Source organism: Carettochelys insculpta, chromosome 12, assembly GCF_033958435.1.
Source record: "Carettochelys insculpta isolate YL-2023 chromosome 12, ASM3395843v1, whole genome shotgun sequence".
In the NCBI taxonomy this organism is placed as follows: Eukaryota; Metazoa; Chordata; order Testudines; family Carettochelyidae; genus Carettochelys; species Carettochelys insculpta.
Window position 1 is genome coordinate 47,015,045 of NC_134148.1, and position 12,044 is coordinate 47,027,088.

Consider the following 12,044-nt stretch of genomic DNA (forward strand, 5'->3'; position numbering starts at 1 on the left):
GCCACGAAGCTATGCCGGCCTCTGATGGGCATAACGAATGCATCCGCTGCCTGGGGGAATCACACGTTACCCAGAAGTGTTCTCACTGTGCTAAGCTCACAGCCACGGCCAGGAAGGACAGAGAGATGAGGCTTAAAATGCTCTTGTTCGATAAGGCTCTCCAGTTGGAGTTGCCGGAGAAGCCTCACCCAGAAGGGCCCTCTGGGTTGCATAAGAGGAAGGCAGCTTCTCTGACCCCCTTGGTGCAGAAACAGAGGAAACTCTCCCCGGCTTGATCCTTGCCGGCGGGTTCAGCGAGCAGGACGAGCGGCACACACAGCCCCCAGCCGCATACTCAGGCAAGTGGCAGCGCGGCAGCGCACGTGGCAGAGGCTGAGCTTCCGATTACACAACAGCCGGCATGCGCGGCGCCCAGAGCATCAGCGAGGCAAGCACCGGACCTGGCGGCACCGCCGCAGGCGGCACCAGCCCCCACAGCACCAACGGTGCAGGGGCACCAGGCACGGAGCCTGCAGGCGCCGAAGGAAGCTACCCGCGTGGCACTGCAGCTGATTGTGCCGAGTGTGGCGCCGACAGCGGGGCCGAGATCCCCAGCACGGGAGGGGGCGGTGCCAGCCCCGCAGGGGAGGGGCAAGGCGAAATCAAAAACTCGGCACCACAGCCCATCTCCAGACAGGGCTGCGCTGCTGTTAGCACCAAGCCCTCCCCCTGTGATACACATGCCGCACCGAAGGCCTGTGTCTCCACCGGTTTATCCAGAACCTCCTTCTCCGTTCCTCCAACCAATGTCACCATGGCTTGGGCCACCTTCACCATTTCTGGGAGTGGATCACCTGGAGTACTATCACAAGCCAGTGTCACCTCTATCTGTGTCGTCGCGGAGGTCTTGCTCTCCCAGACATCAGGGGTACACACTCCGTGGGTGGTCCAGGTCTCCATCCCCGGACCCTTGCCCATGCCGCTATGGTCATCCTCATCATGCTGGACACAGACACCGCAGGCCTACATCCAGGGGCAGGTCCCCCCAGCCGCTCAATACCCCCGTGGACACTCTCGATCGGGACAGAAACACAGCTGTCTCAAGGGGAGTTATTTGTAGAACCCCGAGACTTTCCTTCACAGTCCTCCAGGGAGCAAGTGTATCATCGACCGCAGGAGCCTGAGGGTTCAAGGGAGGTTTACCCCAGTGGTTCCTCCTCATCCTCCCCAGATGAGGCCATGGTCCCCGGGGATGTCTCCCACCCGGATGACCTTAAACAATTTCAGGAGCTATTTAAAAGGGTAGCTTTCACGCAAGACATTCAAACAGCAGAGGTGCAGGAGAAACATCACAAACTCCTGAAAAATTTGAGACCCCCGGCTCCATCCAAAATTGCTATTCCTCTGGATGAAGCCATTATGGAGTCAGCCACTACCATATGGCAGGCTCCGGCCTCTATCCCGCCTATGAACAAGAGAGCGGATAAGAAGTACTTTGTCCCGGCAAAGAGCATGGAGTTCCTCTTCTACCCTGCTATTGACAATGGCAAATTATGTGGCACACCTAGCAAACCATAATTTTGATAATTACTCCAGACTTACTCCCCTCATGGATTCACTTCCGGAAGACAAAAAGCCGGTGATAAAGGCGATTGTTCAAGAGGGCTACGCAGCATCGTGGACGGGAGTCCAGATTGCCCTGGACGTGGTGGACACGGCGGCACGTTCAACGGCTACAGCAGTGGTCATGCGTAGAGAATCCTGGCTCCAGACGTCTGGTATCCCTAGGGACCTACAGGCGAAGATTGTGGACCTTCCCTTTGATACACAAAAGCTGTTTGCAGACTCAACCGACTCAGTCCTCCACTCCAGTAAGGACTTGAGAGCTACACTTAGAACCTTGGGCATTTATACTCCCCCATACATGACGAAAAAATTTTATCCTCAGTAAAGACGCTATGCTTACCAACCACAGCGTGCTCAATATCAACGGGGCTACGACCAAGGGCGCCATCAACAGCAGCAACAGTACAGAACTCCCAGGCGACGTTCTCAACAAAGCCGTACACCCTTGGGACAGGCCCAAAGGCAACAAGTTTGACGGGTATGTCGGGGGCTGCACTATCAATACCATCGCTCAATGCCACTCTCATCTCATGTTCCATCATCGCCTCAGACCGTTCCACTCCCAATGGCAAAAGATCACCACAGACAAATGGGTGCTGGAGATCATAGCCACGGGTTACACGATCCCCTTCCAGTCACTCCCACTGATGACGCCTCCCGCCAGGCCTCACCTCAGGGACGCTGCCCATGAGGCGAGGCTCAAGCAGGATGTGGATCACCTTATGTTCATAGGGGCGGTGGAAGGAGTGCCAGAAAAATTCCAGGGGAAAGGTTTTTATTCACGCTACTTCCTAACAGAGAAGAAAACAGGAGGCTGGAGGCCCATCTTAGATCTTCGGGGCCTCAACCGTTACTTGCACAAGCAACATTTTCGGATGATCACAGTTGCCTCGATACTCACGGCACTGGACGATGGAGACTGGTTTGCAGCCCTCGACTTACAAGATGCTTACTTTCATATAACAATCCACCCGGCACACAGACGCTTCCTCCGCTTCACGGTCGGCAAGGAGCACTTCCAGTACAGGGTTCTTCCATTTGGCCTCTCCTCAGCCCCCAGAGTCTTTACCAAAACCCTGGCAGTGGTGTCAGCCTACCTGCACAGACAGGGGGTGTTTATTTTCCCATATCTGGACGACTGCCTGCTGAAAGGGGCCTCGAAGGCAGAGGTCTTACGCATGATACGCGTCACAGCGGACACGTTTTCTTCGCTGGGCCTAGTTATCAACCTCGCAAAGTCAAAGACCGAACCCACACAAGATATAGAATTCATAGGGGCACGCATACACTCTATCACAGCAAGGGTGTACCTACCCAACGCCCGCTTCCGCGCCATCAGTTTGCTGGTGCAAGTCATCACATACAGCCCCACGGTGCCGGTCTTAACGTACTTACATCTGCTCGGCCACATGGCGGCAGCGACGTTTGTGGTACAGAATGCCAGGTTACACATGCGAAGCCTGCAGCATTGGCTGGCGAGCGTTTACAAACCGGCATCCCACACTGTCCACAGGGTGGTGTTGCCCACGACAGTGGTGCGCAGATCCCTGGCGTGGTGGGAAAACCCCAAGAATCTGCTAGTGGGGGTGCCCTTTCACCAACCACAAATTTCTATTTTTCTTACTACCGACGCCTCCCACATAGGATGGGGAGCGCACATCGGCGACAAGGTGACGCAAGGGCTATGGTCCCTTGCGGAACAGACACTGCACATAAACGTACTGGAGCTCAGAGCAGCGTTCAACGCCTGCAAACATTTTCGAGATTACCTGCACGGCAAAGTAGTCGGGATCAATACCGACAATACCTCCACTATGTTTTACATCAATCGAAAAGGAGGAGCACGATCCTGTGCCCTATGTGCGGAAGCAGTCCGATTGTAGAACTGGTGCATTGCCAACAACACAACGTTGAAAGCCCCGTACTTGCCGGGCGCTCACAACGTGAAAGCAGATCAGCTGAGCAGGCGTTTTGCACTCACGCACGAATGGCAGATCCGCTCCGATCTGCTACGGCACATTTTTCGTACATGGGGGTTTCCCCAGATCTATCTGTTTGCCACCCAGTACAACAAGAAGTGTCCCCAGTACTGCTCCAGGGCAGGAGTGGGGCGGGGGTCCCTGGGGGACGCATTCATGATTTCATGGAGGGGCCCCCTACTTTACGCGTTTCCCCCCACAGCGCTTATCCACAAGGTTCTGCAGAAAGCCAGAAGGGAGAGAGCTCGCATGATACTCATAGTCCCAACTTGGGATCGGCAGCAATGGTTTCCCTTGCTTCTGCGCATGTCGGACCGCCCACCACTTCCTCTACCGGTGGCGCCGGACTTACTCATGCAGACTCAGGGGTCCATAGTACACCCACACCCTCAGGGTCTGTGTCTACAAGCATGGCTAATCCATGGCTCAGCTCCTTAGAGAGCATGTGTACGGAGGGAGTACAACAAGTCCTGGAATGTAGCCGAAGGACCTCCACCAGGAGGACTTACAAGCAGAAATGGACTCTATTTACAGCCTGGTGTTCCGCCAAGCAGTTAGCTCCCCTTGACGTTCCTATACCTGTAATACTAGAATACTTATTGGACCTCAAAAGAGGCGGGCTTTCTCTATCCTCGCTAAAGGTCCACCTCGCTGCTATATCAGCCTTTCGGCATACAGAGGAAGGGCCCACTGTAAGAACATAAGAATGGCCATACTGGGTCAGATCAAAGGTCCATCCAGCCCAGTATCCCGTCTGCCGACAGTGGCCAATGCCAGGTGCCCCAGAGAAGGAGAACAGAAGACAATTATCAAGTGATTTATCTCCTGCCATTCATCTCCTGCCCTTGCACTGAAGGCTGGGGCACCATACTTTACCCCTGGCTAATAGCCATTTATGGACCTAACCTGCAAAAATTTATCGAGCTCTTTTTTAAACCCTAATAGAGTCCTGGCCTTCACAGCCTCCTCGGGCAGGGAGTTCCACAGGTTGACTGTGCGCTGTGTGAAGAAAAATTTCCTTTTATTAGTTTTGAAGCTACTACCCATCAATTTCATTTGGTGTCCCCTAGTTCTTGTATTATGGGAAAAGGTAAATAATTTTTCTATATTCACTTTCTCCACACCATTCATGATTTTATATACCTCTATCATATCGCCCCTCAATCGCCTCTTTTCCAGACTGAAAAGTCTCAGTCTCTCTAGCCTCTCCCCATATGGGACCCGTTCCAAACCCCTAATCATCTTAGTCGCCCTTTTCTGAACCTTTTCTAATACCAATATATCTTTTTTGAGGTGAGGAGACCACATCTGCAGACAGTACTCAAGATGTGGGCGTATCATAGTTTTATATAGGGGAAGTATGATATCTTTTGTCTTATTATCTATCCCTTTTTTAATAATTCCTAACATCCTATTTGCTTTACTAACTGCCGCTGCACACTGCGTGGATGTCTTCAGAGAACTATCCACTATAACTCCAAGATCCCTTTCCTGATCTGTCGTAGCTAAATTTGACGCCATCATGTTGTATGTGTAATTTGGGTTATTTTTTCCAACGTGCATTACCTTACACTTACCCACATTAAATTTCATTTGCCATTTTGCTGCCCAATCACTCAGTTTGCTGAGATCTTTTTGTAGTTCTTCACAATCTGTTTTGGTTTTGACTGTCCTGAACAACTTGGTGTCATCTGCAAACTTTGCCACCTCACTGCTTACCTCATTTTCTAGATCATTGATGAACAAGTTGAACAGGATCGGTCCCAGGACTGACCCCTGGGGAACACCACTAGTTACCCCGCTCCCTTGTGAAAGTTTACCATTTATTCCCACCCTTTGTTTTCTGTTTTTTATCCAATTCCCGATCCATGAAAGGATCTTTCCTCCTATCCTATGACCGCCTAATTTACATAAAAGCCTTTGGTGTGGGACCGTGTCAAAGGCTTTCTGGAAATCTAGGTATATTATGTCCACTGGGTGCCCCTTGTCCGCATGTTTATTAACCCCTTCAAAGAATTCTAATAGATTAGTTAGACACGACTTCCCTCTGCAGAAACCATGCTGACTTTTGCCCAACAATTTGTGCTCTTCTACGTGGCTTGCAATTTTATTCTTTACTAGCGTTTCTACTAATTTGCCTAGTACTGATGTTAGACTTATCGGTCTATAATTGCCAGGGTCTCCTCTAGAGACTTTTTTAAATATTGGCGTTATATTGGCCGTCTTCCAGTCATTGGGTACCGAAGTGGATTTAAAGGATAGGTTACAAACCACTGTTAATAACTCCGCAATTTCACATTTGAGTTCTTTCAGAGCCCTTGGGTGAATACCGTCTGGTCCTGGAGACTTGTTACTATTCAGCTTATCAATTAACTCCAAAACCTCCTCTAATGTCACTTCAATCTGGGAGAGTTCCTCAGATTTGTCACCTAAAAAGGCTGGCTCAGATTTAGGAACCTCTGTAACATCCTCAGCCGTGAAGATTGAAGCAAAGAAATCATTTAATTGCTCCGCAATGGCACTGTCTTCCTTGATCGCTCCTTTTATATCTTTGTCGTCCAAGCGCCCCACTGCTTTTTTAGCGGGCTTCCTGCTTCTAATGTATTTAAAAAACATTTTACTATCATTTTTTGAATTTTTGGCTAGCTGTTCCTCAAAATCTTTTTTGGCTTTTCTTATTACATTATGACACTTAATTTGGGAGTGTTTATGTTCCTTTCTATTTTCCTCACTAGGATTTGACTTCCACTTTTTAAAAGCTGCCCTTTTCTCTCTCACTGCCTTTTTAACATGGCTGTTAAGCCATGGTGGTTCTTTGTTAGGTCTCTTACTGTGTTTTTTTATTTGGGGTATACATTTAAGTTGGGCCTCTAGTACGGTGTCTTTAAACAGTTTCCATGCAGCTTCCAGGGATTTTAGTTTAGTTACTCTACCTTTTAGTTTCTGTTTAACTAGCTTCCTCATTTTAGTGTAATTCCCCTTTTTGAAATTAAATGCGAGAGTGTTTGACCGCTGCGGTGTTCTTCCCAACACAGGAATATTAAAAGTTATTATATTGTGGTCACTATTTCCAAGCGGTCCAGTAACAGTTACCTCTTGGACCAGATCCTGTGTTCCAGTCAGGACTAGATCGAGAATTGACTCTCCCTTTGTGGGTTCCTGTACTAGCTGCTCCAAGAAGCAATCGTTTAAGGCATCAAGAAATTTAATCTCTGAATCCCGTCCCGAGGTGACATGTACCCAATCAATATGGGGATAATTGAAATTTCCTATTATTACTATGTTTTTTATTGTGATAGCCTCTTTAATCTCCCTTAACATTTCAGCATCACTATCACTGTCCTGGTTAGGTGGTCGGTAATATATTCCTAATGCCATATTCATATTAGAGGAATGAATTGTTATCCATAATGATTCTATGGAACATTTTGATTCCTTTAGGATTTTTGTTTCATTTGATTCTATATTATCCTTCACATATAGTACCACTCCGCCACCCGCACGACCTGTTCTGTCTTTCTGATATAATTTATATCCCGGTATGATAATGTCCCACTGATTGTCTTCATTCCACCATGTTTCTGTGATGCCTATTATGTCAACTTACTCCTTCGATATGAGGTACTCCAGTTCACCCATCTTATTAGACAGACTCCTAGCATTTGTGTAAAAGCACGTTAAAAAACTACCACTATTTATATGTCCGCCTTTCACAGACGCCTTGGAGTTTTTTATATGCGATTGTTTCACATCTGATCTTGCCCATATATTATTTCCCACGTTCCCTATCTGACTAACTTCTAGGGAATCCCTATCTATGGAGCCTCGTGTAAGAGAAGTCTCCATCCGATTCAGGTGCTCCCCCGCACCAGTCGGCTTTCCCCCACCTCTTAGTTTAAAAACTGCTCTACGACCTTTTTAATGTTTAATGCCAGCAGTCTGGATCCACCTTGATTTAGGTGGAGCCCATCATTCCTGTATAGGCTCCCCCTACCCCAAAAGTGTCCCCAGTTCCTAATAAATCTAAACCCCTCTTCCCTACACCATCGTCTCATCCACGCATTGAGACTCTGAAGTTCTGCCTGTCTATCTGGCCCTGCGCGTGGAACTGAAAGCATTTCAGAGAATGCCACCATAGATGTTCTGGATTGCAGTCTCTTTCCTAGTAACCTAAATTTGGCCTCCAGAACATCTCTTCTACCCTTCCTTATGTCATTGGTACCGACATGTACCACGACCACCGGCTCCTCCCCAGCACTGCCCATAAGTCTGTCTAGATCCCTCGAGAGATCCGCAACCTTCGCACCAGGCAGGCAAGTCACCATACGGTTCTCCCGGTCATCACAAACCCAATTATCTATATTTCTAATGATCGAATCCCCCACTACTAAAACCTGCTTCTTCCTAACAGCTGGTGCTCCCTCCCCCGGAGAAGTATCCTCGGCGTGAGAAGATACCATAGCAGCCTCTGGAAGGAGGGTCCCAACTATGGGATGGTTTCCCTCTGCTCCCATTGACTGCTCTCCTTCCCTGAGCCTTTCATTCTCCGTAACAGCATCAGGACTGTCAGATTGGAGGTGGGACAGCCCTACTATGTCCCGGAAAGTCTCATCAACAAACACCTCTGCCTTCCTTAGCTCCTCCAGTTCAGCCACCCTGGCCTCCAAAGCATGCACTCGGTCTCTGAGGGCCAGGAGCTCCTTGCATCGAGCGCACACATACGCCCATCCTATCGTTACAAGGTTCTTGAAGGCACTGGTAAACCTGTACCCTCCTCGGAAACCGCTTCCACCATCGTGGAATTTGGACTTGGTGCTCAGCATGGTATCGGGTCCACCTTTCGAACCATTAGCCACAGTTCCCCTCCGTGTCCTTACGATCAAAACAAGCTTCCTCCTTGCAATTACGTCAGCCCACAGGGTGAGTGAGTTCGCAGCAGTGATGGCAACACCGCCCTGCACAGTATTCTCAAAGGAGGTGGTAACCTTAAGGCTGCACCCAGCCTTTGTTCCAAAAGTTTCTTCGGAGTTCCATCTTAATGAACCAATAGTTTTACCCTCGTTTTACCCGAAGCCTCACAGCTCCAGCAAGGAGGCACGCCTGCATCTCCTGGATGTGAGGAGGGCGTTGGCCTTCTACATAGACAGAACTAAGTCCTTCCGGAAAACGGACAGGCTTCTAGTCTCTCTCGCTCCCAGGTGAAAAGGAGAAGGTCTCTCTTCACAGAGAATCTCAAAGCACATTGTGTCCTGTATAAAAATGTGCTACGAGCTTCGAAAGACTCCTTTGCTGGTCCCGTGTAGGGCTCACTCCACCAGGGCGGTGGCGGCGTCAACAGCCTTCTTCAAGGGCATCACGTTAAAAGACATCTGTAGAGCGGCGACCTGGTCATCCTACGACACCTTCACCAAGCATTATGCCCTACATCGGGTATTCGAAGAGGATACCCGTCTGTCGACAGCAGTCCTCTTGGGGGCAAGCTGCACATGAACCGATTACCCACCTCCTTACTTGGGTTACTGCTGGGTAGTCACCTATTGTGGAGCACCCACGGGGACCACTCGAAGAAGAAAGAGAAGTTACTCACCTGTAGTAACAATGGTTCTTTGAGATGTGTCCCCGTGGGTGCTCCACCACCTGCCCATCCTCCCCACTTCGGATCTCTGTCTGGTGTTTTTCAGGAGCATTCGAGGCTGTTGGTCAAGGAACTGGCGGGGACTGGATCGCGCACGTGGCCGGGGGCGTGCGGAGGCGCGCCGCGTGCTGGCACCTGCGCGATCCAGGAGAAACTGCTGGAAGAATTCTGATCTGCGGCGCCGGGCGAGCCTGACACCTATTGTGGAGCACCCACGGGGACACATCGCGAAGAACCATCGTTACTACAGGTGAGTAACTTCTCTTTTCCTTCTGTATTGACTGAACTAAACCCTTCTGTAAGACCACACAACTTGGTGGCTATCGCTGAGCACATGAAGGGACTCATAAGTCATCACAGCACATCTTCTCCTGGATCGCACCCTGTGTATGGACATATTATGACCTTGCAAAGGTTTCCCCACCACCTGTGATGGCACACTCTACATGAGCACAAACATCTTCATCCACCTTCCTGGTTCATGTGCCTTTCCAGAAGATCTGTTGTGCTATTACATGGTCCTCTGTGCATACCTTCATGTCTCACTATGCAGTTGTGCAGCAATCTAGATGAGACATAGTGTTCGGGGCCTCTGTCTTAGAGCCAGCTGTGCGTTGACTCAACCCCCACATTCCCCCAGGTTTAGATTTTGAATCACCTAACTTGAATAGTTATAAGCAAGCACTTGAAGAAAAACGGTTACTCACCGTCGTAACTGTTGTTCTTTGGGATGTGTTGCTCATATCTATTTGAAACACACACCCCTCAACATCTATTGGAGTGGACAGAAAAGGAACTGAGGGGTTCCGGGTTGGATGGATCACATGTAGGCTTCACACAGGCACAGCTCCATAAGGCTTCCCAGTCAACTTTGCTGGGTAGGTACTAGGGAAATCTCTCTGACAGCTGTGCACACGCATATGCCTAACTCAGGTACAAGCAGTACACCTCGAAGAAGAACAATTACAATGGTGAGTAACCGTTTTTCATCTTCCCTCCCTTCCACTCAGACCACCACCTTCAGTCTGTTGCTGACCCCTCTCACTGCTGCCCCCAGCCCATTTATGCCTCTTACCTTCCACCCAGATCTTCCCCCCCCAGCCCACTTGTGCACCCAGCCTCTGACTCAGACCCCTCATCTGCTCCTTGACATCCCTCTCCTGCACACTGAATGATGAACCCCCTTTTTTTGGCCACCCCCTGGACCCACAGAAGAGTTAATCTGGCCTGGGGGAAGCCTATACTTCAGTTCCCCCCTTCTCCACCCCTGTGGTGCTGGAGCATGGGCAGTGATGTGTATCAGTTAGGGGCCATATCAGTGAGGGGTTGTGTTGTTTTTTGTTCTGTTTTTGTTTTGCTTCTCACTTTTTTGTAGTGCCCCCCCAGTTGATTTTTCCATGGGTCATTTGCCCATGGACCCATAAAAGGTTCTCCACCCTGATTTAAATGTTTAGTAGGATGCTCTCTACTTCTGGAGCATGTTATGATAGGTAGCTCTGCTCTTAGCTCAGTAAAGTCTTGAGGTTGTATTACATCTCTGGTTTTCTGGCTGCAAGTGAACAGGTAGCTGAAAGTAGTGTCACTGCTGATTGTATAATGAATGTTATCTGTTTGCTGGGAGGCTGTGCTTCCCCTTAAGCTCTTTTTCTTCTATTTCTGTTCATAGGGGACAACAACAGTGAATGGGTGAAGCACTGGGTGAAAGGAGGCTATTACTATTACCATAACTTGCAATCCAGAGAGGGACGTTGGGATGAACCCTCAGGATTTGTGCAGAATAATACACAACTCTCTCGGGAGGAGATACAGGTAGTAGCATAACCCATGCTGTCCCTGAAAAGATCAAGTTCTTTGTAGTTGCTCATCCGGGTAATTCTCCCCAGTATTACAATAAAAGTTAAAACTGCAATCCAAATAGAATTTTTGGCTAAATGATAATATTTTAAAATAACTAAACTAAATAATTTGCTGCTACGTCTTCCTCTTATTGTCCTTTTTGGTATGTGCCACCATGCCCTTTTGGTTTTGTTATTTTGTATGCATGCTTTGCATACTTTCTACTGGGGGTTAGCAGATTTTGTGAGAAGATATGTTTCACCTTAGCTTCATCTGTCAGGAAATTCCTTCTCTCACAAGAAATTATACAGAGGAGTCAGTTCAGCATATTTACTGTGACTGAGCACATGATCATGATCCCAATCTGTGTTGAAATACAATTTGATATTTTGTGCATGATGCAGAAATTTAATTTACCATCTTGATTTTTGTTTCCTCATCTGTGTCCTTTTACCTTTTGTGCTTTTTGTTCTTCCTTCCTTCATAATATTACTTCAGAGCTCTATCTCTGGAGTAACTGCTGCATACAACAGAGAGCAGCTCTGGCTTGCTAACGAGAACCTGATAACCAGGCTGCAGGCTTGCTGCCGTGGCTACCTTGTTCGTCAGGAATTCAGCTCCAGAATGAACTTCTTAAAGAAACAAGTCCCTGCAATCACTTGTATCCAGGTAGTGAAATCCTATGTCTATGTACTACATGTAGTGGCATATTATTATTTATGTGAATTATAGTAGTTCCTACAAACCAGAGCCTCATTGTGCTGGGTGTTAAATATGGTACAAACATCCAGCAGACGGAGAGCCCCTGCCTTGAAGAGTTTATGTTGTTGATCTCTTTTCATGTGAAACCAGCAAATTCCTCCTCAGGCAAAATTACAGGAAGAGGAGTATATTAGAGAAGACCCTCTAGTGTTTTATCATTTGGAGATCCATTGATGTTTGTTTTGAGGACGGGGTAGGTCAGGTTCTTTGGCCATGTCTACACTAGC

At 48.5% G+C, this 12,044-nt stretch overlaps 1 protein-coding gene across 3 annotated transcripts in view; it reads left to right on the plus strand.

Annotated features, from left to right (window-relative positions):
• IQGAP1 (IQ motif containing GTPase activating protein 1) overlaps positions 1 to 12,044 on the plus strand; it is a 335,028-nt gene that overhangs the window by 188,647 nt on the left and 134,337 nt on the right. For all 3 annotated transcript variants that reach the window (XM_075006488.1, XM_075006490.1, XM_075006489.1), the window contains 2 exons: positions 10,886 to 11,028; positions 11,554 to 11,724. In XM_075006488.1, coding sequence (XP_074862589.1) covers positions 10,886 to 11,028; positions 11,554 to 11,724 — 314 coding nt within the window. The remainder of the gene's footprint in view (positions 1 to 10,885; positions 11,029 to 11,553; positions 11,725 to 12,044) is intronic.